Source organism: Hyperolius riggenbachi, chromosome 3, assembly GCF_040937935.1.
Source record: "Hyperolius riggenbachi isolate aHypRig1 chromosome 3, aHypRig1.pri, whole genome shotgun sequence".
NCBI classification, from domain to species: domain Eukaryota; kingdom Metazoa; phylum Chordata; class Amphibia; order Anura; family Hyperoliidae; genus Hyperolius; species Hyperolius riggenbachi.
Window position 1 is genome coordinate 498,638,656 of NC_090648.1, and position 23,487 is coordinate 498,662,142.

At 47.3% G+C, this 23,487-nt stretch overlaps 2 protein-coding genes across 2 annotated transcripts in view; one reads left to right on the plus strand and one right to left on the minus strand.

Annotated features, from left to right (window-relative positions):
* The window catches only part of RNF145 (ring finger protein 145), an 84,848-nt gene extending 81,294 nt beyond the window's left edge, over positions 1-3,554 (minus strand). The window contains exon 1 of the mRNA XM_068278299.1: positions 3,364-3,554. The gene's annotated coding sequence lies outside the window, so the exon portion shown is untranslated. The remainder of the gene's footprint in view (positions 1-3,363) is intronic.
* An 8,624-nt stretch (positions 3,555-12,178) lies between these two features.
* UBLCP1 (ubiquitin like domain containing CTD phosphatase 1) overlaps positions 12,179-23,487 on the plus strand; it is a 31,568-nt gene continuing 20,259 nt past the window's right edge. Inside the window, exons 1-4 of the mRNA XM_068273103.1 lie at positions 12,179-12,443; positions 14,105-14,196; positions 17,182-17,267; positions 21,003-21,118. Of these exons, the coding sequence (XP_068129204.1) occupies positions 12,263-12,443; positions 14,105-14,196; positions 17,182-17,267; positions 21,003-21,118 (475 nt within the window). The 5' untranslated portion in view covers positions 12,179-12,262. The remainder of the gene's footprint in view (positions 12,444-14,104; positions 14,197-17,181; positions 17,268-21,002; positions 21,119-23,487) is intronic.

The window sequence follows — 23,487 nt, forward strand, 5'->3', positions numbered from 1 at the left end:
GACGATGCATGCGAATTTAACCTTGGCAGTGCTGGAGTGCTTTTTCCATTGTTTCTATGCGAATTCGCATGAAAATTCGCATGCGAATTTCCTATTAAATGCATTGCATGCGATTCGCATAGCGGTATGCGGTATGCGAATTCTGATGGCTCTGCCATCCGAATTTTTTCTGCACAGAAAAACGCACAGGAATCCTGACAAGTGGAAACAGTCCCATTCACTTGTATTGCTATGCGAATTTGCATGCGAAAAACGCATGCGAATTCGCGATAGTGGAAATGAGCCCTTAATCGTTTTCAACCACTAACAGTTTATACAACACTGTCACAAAACATATGTAATAAACACAGTACTATGTATTTTGTGCATGGATAGCATACTGGTAAGGCTGATGCCTTTGATGTAGCATTTGAGCACTTGACCAGGGTTCGAATTACAGCTCAAGCCAGTATGTCAAACAGTAAGGAATGTTTGGGCACTGCTCCTTATAGATCCTGGTTGCCTGTGGAGCACTCGAAGTGGCTGCAGCCCTGACGTTTTGAGCCCACCAGGAGAAAAGCGTGATACAAATATTCTGTCTTGGATGTAACTCGAGTCATTTGCAAGTAGTAGACAGTATATGAGATGCTAACAAGTTACAGCTAATTTTATGCTGCTTTGAACAGGGCCAATCAAATACAGCAGAGGCATTATACCACGTGACAGGCCAAGGTGAGGGATAGCATGTGGCCACATGAGGGACGGCACTCCTCCACGCCACGAGGGGAGGGACGGCACTCCTCCACGCCACGAGGGACGGCATTCTTCCACGCCACGAGGGGAGGGACGGCATTCTTCCACGCCACGAGAGGGACGGATGGCATTCTTCCACGCCACGAGGGGGACGGATGGCATTCTTCCACGCCACGAGGGGAGGGACGGCATTCTTCCACGCCACGAGGGGAGGGACGGCATTCTTCCACGCCACGAGGGGAGGGACGGCATTCTTCCACGCCACGAGGGGAGGGACGGCATTCTTCCACGCCACGAGAGGGACGGATGGCATTCTTCCACGCCACGAGGGGAGGGATGGCATTCTTCCACGCCACGAGGGGAGGGACGGCATTCTTCCACGCCACGAGGGGAGGGACGGCATTCTTCCACGCCACGAGGGGAGGGACGGCATTCTTCCACGCCACGAGGGGAGGGACGGCATTCTTCCACGCCACGAGGGGAGGGACGGCATTCTTCCACGCCACGAGGGGAGGGACGGCATTCTTCCACGCCACGAGGGGAGGGACGGCATTCTTCCACGCCACGAGAGGGACGGATGGCATTCTTCCACGCCACGAGGGGAGGGACGGCATTCTTCCACGCCACGAGGGGAGGGACGGCATTCTTCCACGCCACGAGGGGAGGGACGGCATTCTTCCACGCCACGAGGGGAGGGACGGCATTCTTCCACGCCACGAAGGGAGGGATGGCATTCTTCCACGCCACGAAGGGAGGGACGGCATTCTTCCACGCCACGAGGGGAGGGACGGCATTCTTCCACGCCACGAGGGGAGGGATGGCATTCTTCCACGCCACGAGGGGAGGGATGGCATTCTTCCACGCCACGAGGGGAGGGACGGCATTCTTCCACGCCACGAGGGGAGGGACGGCATTCTTCCACGCCACGAGGGGAGGGACGGCATTCTTCCACGCCACGAGGGGAGGGACGGCATTCTTCCACGCCACGAGGGGAGGGACTGCATTCTTCCACGCCACGAGGGGAGGGACTGCATTCTTCCACGCCACAAGGGGAGGGACGGCATTCTTCCACGCCACGAGGGGAGGGACGGCATTCTTCCACGCCACGAGGGGAGGGACGGCATTCTTCCACGCTACGAGGGGAGGGACGGCATTCTTCCACGCCACGAGGGGATATTTTCACAAGTTAAAAGTTGGCATACCTCCACATGACAAGGAATGCCATTTTTCCCATGATTAGAGAAGGGATGTCATCCTGCCACATGATGGGGGAGGCGGCAGGGGGGAAAGCATTCTTTCACTTGACGGGAAGGAGGACAACACATTCATTCAGACGACCACAGGAATGGAGACATATCTAAGTAGATTTAAGGTGGCCATACACTTATAGATTTGCAGCAGATTCAACCATCAGATAGATTTCTGGCAGATGCCTGTCAAGTCCAATCTGACAGGAATCTATCTGATGTGTGCCACACAATCAGGGAGAATAAGAGGTCAGATGAAAGGTGTGAAAAGGACTCCAGCTACTGAGAGAGAGGCAAACCGCAGAAAACAGTGGTCACTGCCTATCAGTGGAGGAGAAGACATTGTCCCCAAATTGCAGGGAGAAGACAATAGTAGTCACTACCTAGTGAAGAGGCTCACAGCAAAGACCAGTGATCACTCACTGCCTACTACAGGCAGGGGACAGTGGTCACTGAATATTTTGAAGGGGAGCAGACAGCAGTCATCACTTCCTATAAGGGTAGGGGCATACAGCAGTGAACAGTGGTCATTTGCTACCACTGTAGATCACTAAATCTAAGGAGGAGGGGCACACTGCAGAGGACAGTGGTCACTGGCTATAAGGGGGAGGGGCACACTGCAGAGGACAGTGGTCACTGGCTATAAGGGGGAGGGGTCTAGCTATAAGAGGAAGGGGCACGCTGCAGAGGACAGTGGTCACTTGCTATAAGGGGGAGTAGTAAGCTCCAGAGGACAGTGGTCACTGGCTATAAGGGGGAGGGGCAGAGGGCAGTGGAGACTGGCTATAAGGGGGAGGGACACACTGCAGAGGGCAGTGGCGACTGGCTATAAGGGGGAGGGGCACACTGCAGAGGACAGTGGTCACTGGCTATAAAGGAGAGGGGGCACACTGCAGAGGGCAGTGGTAACTGGCTTAAGGGGGAGGGGCACACTGCAGAGGACAGTGGTCACTTGCTATAAGGAGAGGGGCACACTGCAGAGGACAGTGGTCACTTGCTATAAGGAGAGGGGCACACTGCAGAGGACAGTGGTCACTGGCTATAAGGAGGAGGGGCACATTGCAGAGGAGTGGTCACTGGCTATAAAGGGAGGGACACATTGCAGAGGGTAGTGGTCACTGGCTATAAGGGGGAGGGGCACATTGCAGAGGACAGTGGTAACTGGCTATAAGGGGGAGGGGCACACTGCAGAGGACAGTGGTGACTGGCTATAAGGGGGAGGGGCACACTGCAGAGGGCAGTGGTCACACACTGCAGCCTCCTCCCCTCTTGCAGTGCCCACCATATAGCATAGTGTGTAGGCCGCAGCCCCGGCTTAGCAATGACTCAGTCACAAGTTGCCCCCATTCCCGGGCAGCCTGACCCCAGGCAGTGACATCTTTACCTGTCCGTCTCTCCTCAGTGTCTCCGGGGATCCATTATCTGGGCCCGACGGCCCCGTCTCCGCGAGCAGCACCAGGCTCCGCCCCTCCCGCACGCTCCGTCCCCACCCCCAGCAGCTGCCAATGCCTCTCCTTACGGATTTCCGGCCCACACAAGCCCGGTGCGGCCGTTCACGCAGCTCCAACACACGCAGCCCACAACCCGCCCACAATAACAAACAGCTGCAGCACTGCGCCTGCGCGTCCGGGACAGCCAGCCAACTCCGCCCACATGCTGGCAGCTAGGCGGAGAGCACTGCGCCTGCGCGTCTGTGCCACTAAGCCAACCCCGCCCAAATCCTGGAAGATCGAAATGCGCCTGCGCGTCTTCACAGCAACACCAACCCCGCCTATAAGCTGGCAGGGAAAACTGCGCGTGCTCTGATCCCTGCCTACCACGCGTACGTGCTGGCCGCCTAGATGTAGATGAGAGCAGCTGCGCCTGCGCAAAATCAAGTTCACTGCACTACAGCAGAATACACTGTACCCAACTTTTGGAGATAAGATAAGAAAGAGGGAAATGTACCCGAGATGACATGTGACGTGATGAGATACACGTGTATATACAGTGGCAATAACACAGACGACTCTGCTGTGCTCCTTTTCTTTTTTCCCTGCCTCAAATGTTATGCCCAGCCCAGTACACACCATACAATTTTCTGTAAGATGTTCTGTAAGATTTTTTGCTGTAATTAGATTATTTTCTGTAAAGTACTGGTAGAGACTGGTCATTGGCCTCAATTCACTAAGATCATGCTGGAGATAATAAGACAAGATAAAACTTGCCACCAAGCAGTGAGAGAGTTATCTATCTCTTCATTCCTTAACCATTTCTGCCGCCCGGACGTGATCCTCAAGTCCTGGCGGCTGCTCTGCTGCTGTGCCGCGCTTCGGCATGCGATCTCGGGGGCACGCCCCCGTTCTGTCCCCCGGTAGCCCTGGGATCAGTGAACGGGAACATGGTTCCCGATCACCGATCCGTGAACCCAGCAAAAAAACCGAAGCGCTCTTACTAGAGGCTTCAGTCTTTCTGCAAAAAAAGTTTCCCTGTCCTCCTTGTGCTTCCAGTGATCGAGAAGCACAAGAAGAAAAAAATAATCTCAAGGTGGCCATCTAGTGGCCAAATAGTAAAACTACATCTACATATTTTTTACATTACAATTTACACATATAATAACATTAAAAAATTAACTGTTTATTTCCCACACCAAAATATTACCCAAATAAAATTTTTAATGGAAAAAAAAATTACAATTAAAAAAACAAAATAGTTACCTAAGGGTCTGAACTTTTTAAATATGCATGTGAAGGAGGTATACTACGAACATTTTTTAAATTATAAGCTTGTAAATAGTGATGGATGCAAAACGGAAAAAATGCACCTCTATTTCCAAATAAAATATTGGCGCCCTACATTGTGATAGGGACAAAATTGAAATGGTGTCATAACCGAGACAAACGGGCAAATAAAATACATAGGTTTTAATTATGGTAGCGTGGATTATTTTAAAGCTATAGTGGACAAAAACTGAGAAATAATGAATTTTTTCCTTTTTTTTTCTTATTAATCCTGTTAAAATGCATTTATAAAAAAATAATTCTTAGCAAAATGTACCACCAAAAGAAAGCCTAATTAGTGGCGGAAAAAAACAAGATATAGATCAATAAATTGTGTTAAGTAGTGATAAAGTTATTAGTGAATGAATGAGAGGTGAAAATTGCTCTGATGCATAATGTGAAAAATCACTGCGGGCTGAAATGGTTAAAGGATACCCGAACTGACATGTGACATGATGCGATAGACATGTGTATGTACAGTGCCTAGCACACAAATAACTATGCTGTGTTCCTTTTTTTCTTTCTCTGCCTGGAAGAGTTAAATATCAGGTATGTAAGTGGCTGACTCAGTCCTAACTCAGACAGGAAGTGACTACAATGTGACCCTTGTTGACAAGAAATTCCAACTATAAAACAGTTTCCTTAAACCGCGCATGCGCAGTACTGTCACGCCGGCCGCCGTGATGATGCAAGGCGGACGGCGTGGTGACGACTGACGTCACCTTTCAGGAAGAAGGAGCCCGACACTCGGGCCCAGTGTCGCCGGGGAGCCATTTCTTACTGGGAGAAGAGCCAGATGGACACCGAGGGACCTCCCAACCTACGGTGGGCTGGAGAAAGCCCCAGGTAAGTTCAGATTTTGATTCTAGTTACTGCTCGGAGTCCCTTTAAGTTACCTCTGTAGTTAAGTTACCTCCTCTGTAGTTATTTTTACACGCAGTTAATTAACAGCCTGTGTAGAATTCTGGAGTTATTTTAAGGATTGAAGAGTTAAAGAGCAACTGTCGGGTATAAAATCAAAAATCAATTCTTTATTTTTATCTGGTAAACAAATAATAAGGATGCTAATCAATCAGAAAATCCAAAAGTTAAAATCACTATTACTTTTCTTGTTGATAAATTATCATTCCCCAGTTTACATGACTCTTATTTGGTACACAGAAAATTTGGTACATTTTGGTAATTTTTTTTTTTTTTGCTTCTCTACTTCCCCTCAGACTTAAAGAGAGTCTGAAGCGAGAATAAATCTCGCTTCAGACCTCATAGATAGCAGGGGCACGTGTGCCCCTGCTAAACCGCCACTATCCCGCGGCTTAACGAGGGTCCCTGATCCCCCAAATCCCCTCGTTTCAGCAGGGGAGCGCTTCCTAGTTGGGGCAGGGCTAACCGCCGCAGCCCTGCCCCAGGCACGTCTGTCAGCGCGTATCTCCGCCTCTCCCCCGCCCCTCTCAGTCTTCCTTCACTGAGAGGGGAGGGGGAGAGGCGGAGATGCGCCGCTGATAGACGCGACTGAAGGCAGGGCTGCAGCCGTTAGTCCTGCCTCCAGGAGCGACCAAGTCTGCGACCAAGTGTTGCAGGGGGGGTTTGGGGGTGAAGGGACCCCCGTTTAGCGGCGCTATTGCGGCTGTTTAGCAGGGGCACACATGCCCCTGCTAACTATGAGCTCTGAAGCGATATTTAATCTCGCTTCAGAGTCTCTTTAACTAATGCAGCCTGATTGGCTGAAGCCTCTTTCCCTCCTGTTTTCCCCTCCCACAACTCTGTTCTTCTCTGATTGGCCAAAATTTCTCAGGCTGAAACATTGCACTTTCTATAGTGAAGGGCGGGCAAATCAGGCAGGGGAGACTAAGGGCGGATATTACATCACGACTGGATTACATCACGAATAGGATTCTCTACTTTTCCTTTATAAAATTCACAGGAATCATAAAGTTGACAGTGCAATACATCTGTTATGTAAGTAGAGCAAGTATTTATCTACATATATATTTTGGTTTTTTTTCCTGAGATAGTATGGCTGACAGCTCCTTTTTAAGACAGAAGAGTTAACTTTAGGTTTGCTTGAGGTAAAATGTTTCCTGAATACTACATGCCTCATCACCATAGTGATAACTACAGAAACGTTATTAAAGACAGGAGATAAGCTTAGTGAATTGAGGCCATTATCTCTGGTGAATTGTCTTCTGGCTATCCCCTGCTGAGTAGTATAATTGCTAAGGTAGCCATACACTGGTCGATTTGCCATCAGATCAACCAACAGATAGATCCCTCTCTGATCGAATCTGATCAGAGAGAGATCATATGGCTGCCTTTACTGCAAACAGATTGTGAATCGATTTCAGCATGAAATCGATTCACCATCTGTGAAGCTGTCGCTGACAACCGCGCCCCCCCCCCCCCCACAAGCTATACATTACCTGCTCCGCCGGCGCAAGTCCCCCGGTCTCCGCTGTCTTCTTCTCTGCGCTGGGCTCCGAGTCTGGCTGGCTTCACTGAACTTCCTGTCCGGGGAACAGTAGAGGGCGCTCTACTGTTTAAACTTCCTGCCAGGACAGGAAGTTCAGTGAAGCCAGTCGGACTCGGAGCCCAGCGCGGAGAAGGAGAGAGCGGGGACACGCATCGGCGGAACAGGTAATGTATTGCTGCTAGCGTCAGTCGTCGGGCATTCGAACGCCACTATCGACGCACTCCCGACCCGCCGGCGATCGAGCAAAATCTTCCGCACGGACGGATCGACGGGAACGATTGATTTTGGACGGAAATCGATCGTTCTGTCAGCGTTTGCGCAACAATTTCACAGCAGATTCGATCACAGTGATCGAATCGGCTGTATATTGGCGGGAAAATCATTAGGTGTATGAGCCCCTCTAGGCAGATAGATGGTTAGATAGATAATTTCCAACATGTTGGAAATTATATAACTGGCAGGTAAATCTAACAGAAAATCTTACAGAAAATTGTATGGTGTGTACTAGGCATAAGATCCACACCATACAATTCTTCAGCAGATTTACCTGCCAGATCGATTATTTCCAGCATGTCCGATCTGAGAATCGATTGATTTGATTCATTTGAGCGATTTCCAAACTAACAGAAATCGGTCATAAAATCGCTCAAAAAATCGATTGATCCTCAGATCAGACATGCTGGAAATAATCGATCTGGCAGGTATATCTGCCAAAAAAATTGTATGGTGTGGATCCAACAAAAGCGTTAAAGGGATCCAGATATGAAGAATGAAAAAGATTTTATACATACCTGGGGCTTCCTCCAGCCCCATCCGCCTGGATCACTCCCACGCTGCCGTCCTCCGCTGCTAGCAGCTACGAGAACTGGGTCCCCGCACTTCCGTCAGTCGGAGCCAGTCTAGCGTAAGAGAAGTGCGCTGCTTGCATATCTCTTCAGCAGCCGCTGGAGAGATACGTGGGGGGCGCACTTCTCCTGCGTAGCCTGGCTAAGATGACGTCAGTGACGGGACCCGGCGGTTCTCGTAGCTGCTGGCAGCGGAGGCGTGGGAGCGATCCAGGCGGATGGGGCTGGAGGAAGCCCCAGGTATGTATAAAATATTTTTCATTCTTCATATCTGGTTCCCTATGCGTCTGACAGTTTTTCACCAGTTGGGATATAGCATGCCTCACTGATAACAAATTACAGCTATAAAAAAACACCTTCCTAAGCAGATAACCGGGCTTCTAACTGCAAAGGATAGATACAGAGTTCAATAAGTCATGTATTTTCCCTCTGGGATGCTTTAGACACTACAATTGAGCAGGGACAATAAAGCATTAAATCTACTTTGTAAATGTTTATACATAAAATAAAACCATGAGATGTCATGAAAAGTCTTTTTTTTTTAGGAATAGGAGGACAGATTCAATTATTTATATCATCACTTTATTTTCACCTCAAGTTCACTTTAAAGAGAACCGGAGTTGGGTTTGATAAATCCTATTAGGACACAGAGGCACGTTCCGTATACAATGAGCAGCCTCTGTGTCCTTACAGTGTGTATCCAGCTCCCCCCCAGGCTCTGCTGTCCCCCATTTAAAAACATTACCAGGCTAGTGACACGCAGATTGTCGCTAGTCTGTTGTTTAACTTTGCTCTGTCATTCACCGCCGATCCCCCACCTCCTGTAAGGAAGCTTACAGAGGCGGGGAGGGAAAGGACATGGGCGGGGAGCCGCGCTATACAGGAGGCGGGGCAGCGGCGGTGAGTGACAGCATCCATGTAAACAGCCAGCTAGCGACAATCTGGGTTTCGCTAGCCTGGCGATTTTTTTAATGGGGGACAGCGGAGACATGGGGGCTGGAGGAACGCTGGAAGGGCACAGATGCTGCTCATTGTATACAGAATGTGCCTCTGTGTCCTAATAGGATTTATCAAACCCAACTCGGGTTCTCTTTAGGCCTTGCCCTTGCAACATACCTAGTCATGCATACCATAAGGATTTCATAAAAAAATATTTTGTTTTATCATTCTAACTACACTGGTCCTTTCTTTCCTGGTTAATTTCCTTTCATGACACGCAAGAATGGCAGAAGGGTATAGACCAGGCATGGGCAAACTTGGCCCTCCAGCTGTTACGGAACTACAAGTCCCACAATGCATTTGCCTTTATGAGTCATGACTGTGGCTGTCAGACTCCTGCAATGCATTGTGGGACTTGTAGTTCCTTAACAGCTGGAGGGCCAAGTTTGCCCATGGCTGGTATAGACAGCCCTTCACTAGCGCAGATGGCCGTGCGATCAAAACCCAACGCATACGATCGCACGCTATCTGTGTCGCTACCCGCTGCGCTGCTGAACCCATCCATTGACAATGATGTTTCAGCTCTGTGTTTGCGGGCAAAATGCAGGCAGCAGTACGCAAGTGCATCATAGCTCATCGTACTGCTGCGCAACTCAGTAGATGTGAAAAACAGTAGGGCTGTCTATACCCTTCTGCCGTTCTTGCGTGTCACCATGTCATACACGCTTCCAAATGCACACGGAACCGTGTATGATGTGAACGAGGCCCCACACTGCGAAACTGGCGGCTATTTACATTGTATTGCGCTGGTTTCTATGGCACCGCTGTACTGGGGACAGTCGTGTCACTTGGCTGTCCCCTTGAGAGTCTCAGGAGCGACCGGCTCTCATAGGCTAATGCCTACGACAGCCGATAGCTGGCATTGGCTGGCAGGGGGGAGAGGGGAAAAATAAATTGTATAAAAAAAAAAATGTAAATCAATTAATAAAAAAAACACTGCCTGCAGCAGCGATCAGTCCCCATCAACAGAAAGCTCTGTTGGTGGGCAGAAAAGGAAGGGGGAGGGTTCATTTGTGTGCACGGATTTGTGGCTCTGCAGCAAGCCACTAACGCTGCAGAGCCCTAATTTTCAAAAAGTAGCCTGGTCACTAGGGAAGGGGGTGGGGGGTAAAGCCTGTGGTCCTTCAGTGGTTAAACACGTTTCAGTAGAAAAATACATATTTTTACACAGATCTCTATGCAAGTCCTGAAAGATGGACACATGGGGAAGTGAGAGAGACAGAAGGATTTGGCTCCCAAACCCAAAGAGGGATAGTAGAGAGCTATGGTAGAATCCCTGTACAGTAAACTTCATGGGACCAGGTAAAGTAGTTTACTATATAAAATATTGTCATATTCAAGAACATCAACTATACTATTGTTACAGTGACCAGATCTGTTGGGGAAGGGGGGGCATTAATGAAGAAGGTCTGTGGCCATGACAGTGTTTCCACCCCCGATGTGTAGAAATGGAGGATTTCCATGGATGTACAGACAATAAATCTGCAGAAACTGTGTGATGCTATCTTGTCAACATGTCAATGTGGACAAAAATCTCTGAGGAATGCCATGAAAGATAAGGCAGTTTGGAAGGCAAAAAGGGGTCAAGCACAGTACTAGAAAGATGTACCTGATAAAGTAGTCATCAAAATAAATCAATTTTCCGGTCATTGTATTTCTTTTGGTTCATTTATTAGCATACTATTTAGTAACCATGGGCCCCCAAAATGGCAAATGCTGTAACAATAACCCCAAACTAGCAAATGCAGCCACTATGACCATTAAATAATAAATGCAGCAAACACGCAATGAGGCAAATGTTACCTTGGACACATGAAATGCAGCAAACGTAACCTCTGATACATGATATGCAGCAAACGATACTCATGAAATGCAAACGATACCCCCGAAACATGCAATAAGGCAAACATTACCTTCGACACATGCCACAAGGCAAACTGGAAATGCAGAAAACATTTCCTCCCTTGTGTCAAAATGCTGTAATGCTCCCACACATGAAATGCAGCAAATGTGCAATGTGGCACACAGTACCTCTGATACGTGAAATGCACATTACCCCACGTATATAAAATGCAGAAAATGTATTAAACGTTCCCACCAGTCAGTGCTGGTGGGGTCGGTGGGATGGAGCTGCTGAGTGGGGTGAGAGGATGTCACTGGGTGATGCTATGTGTCATGCCTCTTATGTGTATACAAAGTTTTATCCTTTAACTACCTAAAGACCGCCCCACACCAATGGGCGTGGACGTGGCGGCAGCCCCAGGACCGCCTAACACCAATTAGCGTCAAGACCTGGGGCTCTGATTGGCAGGAGATCGCACGCAGGTTGCACTCGCATCTCCTGCTTGGGTTCGGAGCTCCGCCCCCTCTTCAGTCTCCGAGCAGCGATTGCCGCTCGGGAGACTGTTAGACGACGTGATCAGTACAGCGCTGCGATCAGCAGCAGCGCTGTACTGGGGACAGCTGTGTGACAGCCGATTGCAGGATTGACCGGCTGCAGGGAGGGAGAGAGGGGAATAAGGGGGGAAAAAAGTACATTTTTGTTTCAAAAAGGACATATAAATATTTATTTAAAAAAAAAAACTTGTACGGTCTGCGCCTGTGCAGTACGCTCCTGGTGGCGAGGATATGGCCATGCAGGCACAGTGTTTTTCCGACTAGTTGGGAATTCCAGAAGTGAACCGGAGGCGGGGCCCGGAGCATCTGTGAGGGGCTGCACGGGACCATTAGAAGCCTTGGGTAAGTTCAACTCTTTCTACCCCTCCCCCTCTACAGTAGCCCTGTGTACCATTCCTGCTCAACCTTATTCCGGTTTCTAGGGATCAACACATTTAAAAATGTTCTGCCTCCATCTTGTGGTTGCCAAGCATAATCACAGAGTAGAAGCCTAACCTAAGTAGAGAAGCCTTTAGTGATGGTCATGTCTATACAGAACTCATCAGATTTGCAGAACTCTGATTACATTGTGTGTATGGAGGAGGGAGGGGGTGAGGCAGACAACAGGATCACCATGGAGAATGCACAGATGTGCAAACAGCAGAGAGCATCCTCTGGCTGGCGAGCATCGCCGCCGGAAGTGGCGTAGCAGAACCCGGAACCGTCGCAAGGGAGACGGAGCTGCACAGCCGGTGACGCAGGCCGACGTCACTTCCGGAAGCCTGGCTGCACTGTGCCGCCGGTGTGCGCGGATGGAGAGAGCTGGTATTGCTCGTTATGGCCGCTGAGGCTGATCACAAAGCCATGACTCTGTCTCTCATCATCAAATGGGGCGGCCAGGAGTTCCCCCTGTCTGCCCTGTCCGAGGAGGACACCGTGCTGGACCTCAAGCATTCCCTCAAGAGCCTGACCGGCGTGCTGCCAGAGAGGCAGAAGCTGCTGGGCCTCAAGTACAAGGGTGAGCCCCTCCCTCTCCCCACAGCTCCTCCCCCATATCACACTAACCACTCCACCACACTAACCCCCCCCCCCCCCTTTTCCATACCACACTAACCCGGACCCCTTTTCCATACCACACTGCCCTCCCTCTCCACACCACACAGCTCCTCCCCCATATCACACTAACCCCAGCTACTACACTGCCCCCCCTCCCCCCACAGCGCCTCCCCCATATCACACTAACCCCTCCACCACACTATTCCCAAGTACATTTGAATTTGTCGCCGGTAGACTTGGGCGCAGGATCCAGCGGTATATGGCTGGTCCTGCTTCTGCACAAGTCCGGACCAAATTAATTACTATTCCCCCTCCAGGCCGCCATGGATAGTGGGATAATGAAATAATTATGATTTTTAAGCAACCTCGGCTCCGTCTTCTGACGGCGCCGACGTTACTCACTGAGCGCCGCTATAGACTGAATCCCTTTATAGTCTATGGCGGCGCCGGCTGCGCCCAAATCTAGCAGCGCTGAAAAGCACTGCTCCGCTATTCCCTCCCCCCCCCCAGCTACTACACTGCCCTCCCTCTTATCTACCACACAGCTCCTCCCCTAATATCACACTAACCCCCCACCTCACTACTCCCCCCCCCCCCCCCCTTCCATACCACACTGCTCTCCCTCTCCACACCACACAGCTCCTCCCCCTAATAACTAACCGCTCCACCACACTATTCCCCCTTCTCATACCACACAGCTCCTCCCCCTAATATCACACTAACCCCTCCACCACACTACTTCCCCTTCTCATACCACACTGCCCTCCCGCACCACACAGCTCCTCCCCCTAAAATCACACTAACGCCCGCTGCCCGGCTACATGGCTGGTAAGTGACACTTACCGAGCAGGCCTTGGTGAATAAAAAAAAAAGTGTAAAATACCAAATGAGCTATTTCACCAAACAAAATGATTTTACCTAACTGCCCTTTGTGAATATAGCCTGCTGTGTTTATGCATTTTCCACAGTTTCTAAACACAGAATTGACAGCCCATGTTATTTAAAAGGCTCATTCACATTTAGGGCCCTTTTCCACCAGAGCGTTTGCGCTGGCTGAATCGCAAACCGCTAGCGATTTTACAATCGCTACGGTTTGCTTTTTAACATAGGAATCGCGGTAGGTCATTTCCACTACCGCGATTCGTTTTTTACCCGAACGCGCGGCGGAGCGATATTTGCCGCGATTTTGCTATGCAGTGCATAGCATAGCAAAATCACGGCCGCAAAACGTCGGGGAATCGCCGGTTTTGTGATTCAGCAATCGCTAGCGTTCAGCGTGAACGCTAGCGACTGCAGGTGGAAAAGGGCCCTTAATGTGTTTTCACGTTCCCATTACTGGCATACTCACAGTCAGCTGCCTCATTTCAGCAAAACATCAATGGACGTGTACATTTAATGCTTACACACGCACATGCAGTGTGCCTAATAGCGCTAAAAAGTGTATATTTAGCCTATGGGCTGTTTTTCATCAGCAGCAGGTTGAGATCTAAGTACGTATCTTGTGGATCACAAAACGCAAAAAGTGCCACCATGGCGATGGAAACCTTTTTTTTGTGTATTTGGGATCGAGTTTACAGCAGATCTGTTTTATTGGTCGCTCTTCTTTTTTTTTTTCCCTTATAGGTAAACCAGCGGAAAACGATGTAAAACTGGGTGTCTTAAAACTTAAGCCAAATACCAAGATTATGATGATGGGAACTCGCGAAGAGAGTCTGGTAACACAGCCTTTTTCTAATACTTTTAACAGGCACTGGTCTAGTTTAGGGGACCGAGAAGGGATATTCAGCTAACGTGATTAGGTGGAAAGCACCCTCTCAAACTGCTAGGCTTCAGATAGGTTGTAGTAAACTACGCCCACACTATTCGGCCAATCACAACGCTTCGTGCTGTAAAGGGTGCTGTGATTGGAGAACTGCTCTCTATGAGGTTTTCTGCTGGGTCCCCTAAACTAGAGTGTCGACCTAATAATGTAATGTTTAAATCAGATGCATATACACTCTGCAACTGTGCACCTTTCTGCTCCTAGCTTCAGAAAATGTGTCAAACGAAGATCCCTCCCCTCCCAGGACGTAGCATCCCTTGTCTATATGGATGCCCCCCTTTTCTTTCCCCTGTGCCGCAGTTTAAAATTCCCGCCGTAATGTCATGTCTCCACGGGACATCACGATGCATGACGGAGACGTGCAATGCATGCTGGGAGATGTAGTTAATTGATGAGGTTTCATCTCCCAGCATTTGAAAAATGCCTGGACTAACATACAAATTCAAAGCCATTTTAAAACAATTCGTGTAAATGAGGCCTTAGCATTATTATCTGATGTACTTAAAGTGAACCTTAACTGTGTAAAGGAAAAAAAGTTTCACTTACCTGGGGCTTTCCCAAGCCCCCTGTAGCCGTCCTGTGCCCTCGCAGCTCCTGAAGTGTCATTCGGTCCCCTGCTGTGGCTTAGTTTCGTTTTCGGCCGACTTTGGCTCAGGTACACTTTAACCATTTCAGCCCGCGGGTATTTTTCATCTTACGGACGAGAGGAATTTTCCAATTTATTCATTCCCCAATAACTTTATCACTACTTATCACAAAGAAATGATCTATACCTTGTTTTTTCACCACCAATTAGGCTTTCTTTGAAAGCTACATTATGTTAAAGTGGACCCAAATTAAAAATACAAGATGTCAGAAATAAAATCTATTCTCTAACTTATAATAATAAATAGCAGCCTTTTTTCAGCTGCATGATGACAAATATAAAATATTTTACATTTATTGGAGGAACGCCTCCCCTCCTTTCATATTGCCGGACAGAATCCGGCAGACTGGTGGAGGAGATAAAAAATAAAAACAAAACACAGGCTGCTACTCTTGATGTCACAGGGGAGGTGATCTCAGCTTGTGTGAGATTTCACATAGACGACGCCCCTGTGAGGGAGGGTAACTGATGACAAACACACACCCTGATTTAAAACATCCCACTAAGCTCAGAAGTAATGGCTGCCACCTGTGTAACCCTAGTTATGAAAAGAGAAGGGTGAAAAGCACGCAATGAAACGCTCATAGGCTTGATGGAGTGATTATTTATCTTTGTATGTGTCAGAGTGGTGCAACTAAATATTTTAAATAAAAAAAAATGTTTGGTTTGGGTCCGCTTTAAGAATTATTTTATTCTAAATGCATTTTAACAGGAATAATTAAGAAAAAAACATTATTTCTCAGTTTTTGGCCATTATAGTTTTAAAATACCACATCGGAATTAAAATTCACACATTTTATTTGCCCATTTGTCCCGGTTATACGTTAAAATTATATCCCTAGTATAATGTATGGTGACAATATTTTATTTTGAAATAAAGTTACATTTTTTCAGTTTTACATCCATCGCTAATTTTTTAGCCCATAAATTTATAATAATACGCCCTTGTGACATACATATACATTTTTTCTTTTATTCCCTTAAGTTAGTAGGCGTAATTTTACTATTTGGCTGCAAGATGTCCCCACTGAGCAAATCTCCTATTAGCGTACAATGTAGCTACATAGGAAACAATGTATTGCTACATTGTAACTAAGGAAGTGACGCAGGCTTCAATGAAAGCCTGCAATCACAGTGCCTGCGGGGAGATTAATGAATGGGAACTTTGTTCACATTCATAAATCTAACGATCGGCGGCAGAAAGCGGGGGCGAAAGGAATCGCATTGGCTCTATTTACGAATAAAGACTGTTTTTGAACAAAAACAGTGTTTATTCTCGGCAGACATCTACGGATTGGTATAGGGGACTTTTGTCCCCTGCAGCCAATTCTCCGCTGCTACCAGCAACATCACGATCGCGGGCATCCGCCCGCACAGCCCCGCAAGCTGCAGGGGCATGACTGGCGTGTCCAGGCGGCTGTAGCAGCTGCCGCTGCGGTCATGAAGCTCATGGTAAATGGTTAACGTGTACCTGAAATAACCACATAATTGTTAAAACACACATGAGAATGGGTGTGTTATGGAGTCCTAATACTTCTCCCCTTTTTTGCATGTGCTCCCCTCCCCATTGTGCTGCTTATCTTGGCATGTGTAGCTTTAGTAGTATTGGTAGTAATTGTTTGGGTGTCAGTTCAGGTTTCCTTTAAAGAAAACCTGTCAGATAATATGTGAAGAAATGTAGATACTTACCTCGGCAGATGGAAGCCTCTGGACCTCCCGGAGGCTTCCCCCATCTCCTTCCACCTCGCCGCTCCAGTGCTGGGACCTCCCGAAGCTTGCGGCTGCGCTTCCATACGTGAAAGAGAACAGCCAGGGCAGCTTGCGGCTGCGCTTCCATACGTGAAAGAGAGCAGCCAGGACAGCCTGCGCAGTAGCACTGAGATGCTGCTCGGCCGTGGCAGGAAAACCTGAGCTCGTACGGCTCAGTGCTGCTGCGCAGGTGCAAGCCGGCTCTGCAGTGTGACCAAGCTCTGTCAGCAAGCCTTCAGGAAGTCCCAGCGCTGGAACAGCGAGGAGGAGGGGGTCCGTTGAAGACATAGGATTGTCCAGAGGCTTCCCTTTATCCAGGTAAGTACCTATTTTGTGTGCTTTTTTTTACCACAGCTACACTTTAAGGTACTAAAAGTGGCAACATCTGCATCCTCCTCCCTACAGGTTTCTTCTAAACCCTGTGTTGTGTGATTTTACCAATGCATAGCTCAATAGGTCTGATATTTGTGAAAATGTCCACAGGAAGAAATGATGGCTCCACCTCCAGAAAACGATGATGTCATAAATGACTTTGACATCGAGGAGGAAGTCGTAGAGGTGGAAAATCGGTAAGTGTCAACAATGGCATATGATGGCTATGACGCTGACTACCATGCTAAACAAATGAGCTGACACTTGCTAGCTCATGCTACCATCGGCAACAAATACATTTTAACGCTCCTAAAAGATTTTATTTGAAAGGTTTTCTATGTTTCTTCTTCCAACTTTGACATATATATATTTTTTTAAATTCTATCATTGTAACCCTTCTGCCATGGACCTTGAAGGCAAATCCCAGAGCTTCGGTAAACAGCCAATCAGAACAGCTCTGTGCATCTCTCTTATTGGATGTCTTCCTCATGTGACGGAGCCTTGTTGCTGTACAGCATAATATTGAATATAATTATGGAAACTTTGTTTGCACAGCAATTACTTAATTACAAGACAATCTGACAATTTGTCCTCCAAACCAGCAATGTTTTCTGTAAGCTTTAGTAAAGTGTAAACATGCCATTGAGTGACATAATATCAGTCTCTTCACGTTTGCTGACTTTTTTTTCCTGTGTAATAATTGGTGCAGACCATGCAGTTTCCTGTCCGATGGACGGCTCAAAACGATAATTTCCATCAGATCTGATTTCCGATAATTTTTAGATCACTTCAGTACAAAATCCATCAGTAAAAGGATCGGAAATCCGATCGGACCTGTCTAAAATTAGCGATTCAACCCTTCTATCTGCTGGGAAATTGCATGGTGTGTATCAGGCATTAAATATTTTAGTGAGTTTCATACTAGTCCTCTATGTGCCATAAAATTTGCATCGACACTGAGTTATTAGCATCTCAATCATCCCTAGTGTACATAAACTAGGTCTGTGTAGATTCTGATTGGCTCATTTCCCCGAAGTACGTTTTGGGAAGATTTGTGATTTCCTCCACCTCCCTGGTCTTCACTTTTAACTGTCCAGGAAAAGCTTTGTTTTCACCCTGTGCTTCTGTTAGGCCTCTTTCACAGTGGGACGTTGCGTTTGATGTGACGTTAAAGTTACACAACGTGCCCCTAATGCAGCGCATGTAGGTTATGAAATTGGACGTTATTTTGCACTGCGTTATGTCTCTTGGTGCGCCGTTTTCATCGTATACTGATGGAACGAAAACGGCGCATGCGTTACATTTAAAAAAAAAAAAAATACTGAGCATGTGCAACACACATAACGCAGCAAATGTATTGCTAAACCCACAGCATGCAGCACCTTCTAAATATTGCTACACGTTACACACAACTTAACGTGTGCACTGTGAATGTCGCACAGACTTTGTATTGCTGTGTGTCAGTCTGCGTTTTAAATTTTTATAACGTGCGACTTTAACGTCCCACTGTAAAAGAGGCCTTAAAGGGATACTGTAGGGGGGGTCAGGGGAAAATGAGTTGAAGTTACCCGGGGCTTCTAATGGTCCCCCGCAGACATCCTGTGCCCGCGCAGCCGCTCACCGATGCTCCGGCCCCGCCTCCGGTTCACTTCTGGAATTTCAGACTTTAAAGTCAGAAAACCACTGCGCCTGCGTTGCCGTGTCCTCGCTCCTGCTGATGTCACCAGAAGCGTACATTGCCATACCCAGTATGGTCTGTGCCTGCACAGTACGCTCCTGGTGGCATCAGCGGGAGCGAGGACACGGCAGCGCAGGCGCAGTGGTTTTCTGACTTTAAAGTCTGAAATTCCAGAAGTGAACCGGAGGTGGGGCCGGAGCGTCAGTGAGTGGCTGCACGGTCACAGGATGTCTGCGGGGGACCATTAGAAGCCCCGGGTAAGTTCAACTTATTTTCCCCTGACCCCCCCCCCCCCCCCCCCCCTACAGTATTCCTTTAAAGAGACCCTGTAACAAAAAAAAACCCTCTGGGTGATACTTACCTCGGGAGGGGGAAGCCTCAGGGTCTCAATGAGGCTTCCCCGTCTTCTGTAATTTGGGGGAATCCAGCGCTGGTTTTCTCGAAACCTCCTCAACAAAGTTGACAAGCAACAGGCAGTATTTACTTACCGCAATCAGGCGCAGTAGCGTCTCTCCGTTTGGACTGAGGCGGAAATAGATGAACCCGATCGATCCGTTCTATTGTGCAGGCGCTAAGCAGGGCTGTGGAGTCGGAGTCGTGGAGTCGGGCAATTTTGGGTACCTGGAGTCGGAGTCGGGAAAAAATGCACCGACTCCGACTCCTAATGAATTTGTAACTGTAATTAAAATAGAAAATATGATAAAATGTTCTATTTCTCAGATAATAGTCATTAAAAATAATGTATATATACAGGTTATATACAGTAATTGCTGTGCTTAGTCCACAAAAATGAAATAAACCAATCAAAATGAGTTACTTGTGCTGCTTCAATAAAGCAGTCCCCGTATTTTTAAAGTCAGATATACATATCTGATTGTGACTGTATATATGATGTGTACACAGGAATCTCTTATATATACTAAATAACATCTATGCTGTAAGAATAAAGCCTGATGTGTAGCTGTGTCACTAATAGAGATGGTCAACGAGATGGAAATAATTCTGCATTGATGCTGATTTATGCAAATGTATGCACTCCCTTTGCTGATGAAATCAAATAATTTGATATGTTATTAAAATTTGGTTTGGTGACTACAAATTAAAGGGTAACTGAGACGGATGAAAAGTAAAGTTTTATACATACCTGGGGCTTCCTCCAGCCCCCTTCAGGCTAATCAGTCCCTCACTGTCCTCCACCACCCGGATCTTCTGCTATGAGTCCTGGTAATTCAGCCAGTCAGCGCTGTCCGGCCGCATGCCGCTCCCACAGCCAGGAACATTCTGCACCTGCGCAATAGTGCTGCACAGGTGTAGTATGCTCCTGGCGGCGGAGTGTGTGCATGCGCACTACGCCTGACTGGCTCAAGTACCTGGACTTATAGCAGAAGATCCAGGTGGTGGAGGAGGACAACGAGGGACTGATTATTCTGAAGGCGGCTGGAGGAAGCCCCAGGTATGTATAAAACTTTAATTTCATCTGTCTTAGGTTTACTTTGTTACAGTAGTACTATACTCTACATATGCACTCCCCACAGAGCTGCAGGGAATCCACTGAGAATGCTGTGCACATTGAACACAGAGGTGTTGTCTGTTTACAATCTCCTCATTCCCCTGCAGAGTACCTGCACATCATTCTTACATGTACCCACACTTACATTGCCTAGGGCCTGATAGATGTTCTTTGTTCCGGTTTGTCCCTTTTACAAGTACTCTTACCAAGGACTAGTTTTAGTCTAAAGGGAATAAATATAGTAGTCTACATATCCTTCTCACTTCAGTTGTCTTGTAAAATTCCTAAGCGTTGGCAGTTAAGAGACGAATTTCATGTTACATACTTTTAATCAACAAAATTGTAATATGCAAATTAGAGGAGTCGTGGAGTCGGAGTCGGTGGAATCCTAAACTGAGGAGTCGGAGTCGGTGGATTTTTGGACCGACTCCACAGCCCTGGCGCTAAGGACTCACTCCTGCGCAGTAGAACAGATACAATCGGGCTCGACTATTTCTGCCTTAGCCCGAATGAAGGACTGCGCCTGCGCAGGATTGCGGTAGGTAAATATTTACCTCATCGCTGTTCGGGGGGCTGCAGTGCTGTATTGCCGGGACACCGGAGGACAGGGAAGCCTCGTTAGGATACAGGTGCTTCCCCCTCCCGAGGTAAGTAGGGGGGACGTTTTTAAAGTTATAGGTTTTCTTTAACGTATGACAGTGAGTCTGTTCACTGAAAACCTTTGCTACCTGTCATTATTTACAGAGAGGAAAACCTGGCGAAGATTTCACGCCGTGTCAAAGATTACAAAGTAGAAATCTTAAATCCTCCCCGAGAAGGGAAGAAGCTGCTGGTTTTAGATGTCGACTATACTCTCTTTGGTTAGTATGCCGTCTTCTTCTTATTTGTCAGGAAGTAATTGCATATCCACTTAAAGTGAAGCTAAAGTCAACCAAAAAAAAATGAGATTAACTCACCTGGGCTTCCATCAGCCGAGGTGCAGACGATCGGTGCCCTCGCAGCCCCGCTCCAATGGCCCAGGACCCGCCGGCGAACACTTCCGGTTTGGCCGTCACCGGCCGACAGGCATGGGAACGCGAGTGATTGTTCGCGTTCCCAGCCTGTATATCGCCCCTATTGCGGCCAGGAGGCGATATACAGGCTGGGAACGCGAACAATCACTCGCGTTCCCATGCCTGTCGGCCGGTGACGGCCAAACCGGAAGTGTTCGCCGGCGGGTCCTGGGCCATTGGAGCGGGGCTGCGAGGGCACCGATCGTCTGCACCTGGGCTGAGGGAAGCCCAGGTGAGTTAATCTCATTTTTTTGGTTGCCTTTAGGTTCTCTTTAAGTGAAAAGGAACGTCCATGACGCATCATTTCCGTCAGTAGGCGGAGCCATGAAAACCATTGTGTTCATGAGCCAGGAAATCCAACCACTGGTTTTAGCACATCTTATAGCTCTTCAAGGACAACTATTGTCAAAAATGTTAAAATGCATACATTTGAAATCTACATTTTTCCCAGACTAAAGTGAACTATAAATTACTTTTTTTCACATGCCGCTGTCACTTAAAGAGACACTGAAGCAGAAAAAAATATATATATAATGAATTAGTTGTGTAGTACGGATGATTACTAGATCATTAGTAGCAAAGAAAATATTCTCATTTTTATTTTCAGTTATATAGCTCTTTTATAACATTGCATCATTATATAAATACAGAGGGGCTGCAGCACACAACAGGAAAACAGTGATAGGAGCGTGTTAAAGCATAACCAAGAGCCCCTGTCACTGTTTTGCTGTTGTGTGCTGCAGCCCCCTGTATAAATCGTTGGTTGTAACGATAAAAAAGTCAGTTAAAGTGGACCCAAATTAAAAATACAAGATTTCAGAAATAAAATCTATTTTCTAAATTATAATAATAAATAGCAGCCTTTTTTCAGCTGCATGATGACAAATATAAAATATTTTACATTTATTGGACGAACCCCTCCCTTCCTTTCAAATTGCCGGGACAAAATCCGGCAAACTGGTGGAGTAGATGGTGTCCGGCAATGGAGGAATTGCTAATGGCTGCCCCCAATATAACCCTAGTTATGAAAAGAGAAGGGTGAAAAGCGTGCACTGAAATGATCATAGGTTTGAAGGAGTGTTTATTTATCTTTGTATGTGTCAGAGTGGTGCAACTAAATATTTTTAATTAAAAAAAAATGTTTGGTTTGGGTCCGCTTTAAATATATAGGAGAGACAAACAGTGATATTTGAGAAGTGAAATAAAGTTTATTGGATTTACAGAAAGTGCGCAATAATTGTTTAAACAAAATTAGGCAGGTGCATAAATTCAGCCACACTTGTCATTTTATTGATTCCAAAACCTGTAGAACTAATTATTGGAACTCAAATTGGCTTGGTAAGCTCAGTGACCCCTGACCTACTTACACAGGTGAATTCAATTATAAGAAAGAGTATTTCAGGGGGTCAATTGTAAGTTTCCCTCCTCTTTTAATTTTCTCTGAAGAGTAGCAGCATGGGGGTCTCAAAACAACTCTCAAATGACCCGAAGACAAAGATTGTTCACCATCATAGTTTAGGGAAAGCATACAGAAAGCTGTCTCAGAGATTTCAGCTGTCTGTTTCCACAGTTAGGTACATATTGAGGAAGTGGAAGACCACAGGCTCAGTTCAAGTTAAGGCTGGAAGTGGCAGACCAAGAAAAATCTCGGATAGACAGAAGCGACGAATGGTGAGAACAGTCAGCGTAAAAAAAACACACACGCACAAGTCACGCCGCTCTGATTGGCCGCCGGGTCCCCGGAACAAGAGCGGGGATGTGGGGATCCCGGTGGCCAGAACAGGCTGCAGACAGTCGGGGACAGAGGCTGGAGTCCCGTTGCGCAGCGCTGATCGCGCACGGGACTCCAAAACAAAAACAAAAAATGTAATTCCTTACCCCGACCTCAGCTCGGGCTTACCACTCGCAGCTCATTTTTCTTACCCTGAGCTCAGGTCGGGGTTACCTCCAGGAAGGTTAAAGAGGAACGATCAAAGGAACTGTCGTTTTGTAAACCCCACATACCCAAGAGCTTTTAGCCAGGAACAGTAGATAGCTTTTCAGAGGTCTCTCATGACAGCCTGGGTTAAAAAAATGCTTTGTTTATAAGCTTTTATAACAGTTTGTGTCGGTGTCAAAGCTAGAGCTGTGCCATGTAGATAGGTTCCACTTCTCTGTCACTATTCACAGAGGAATGA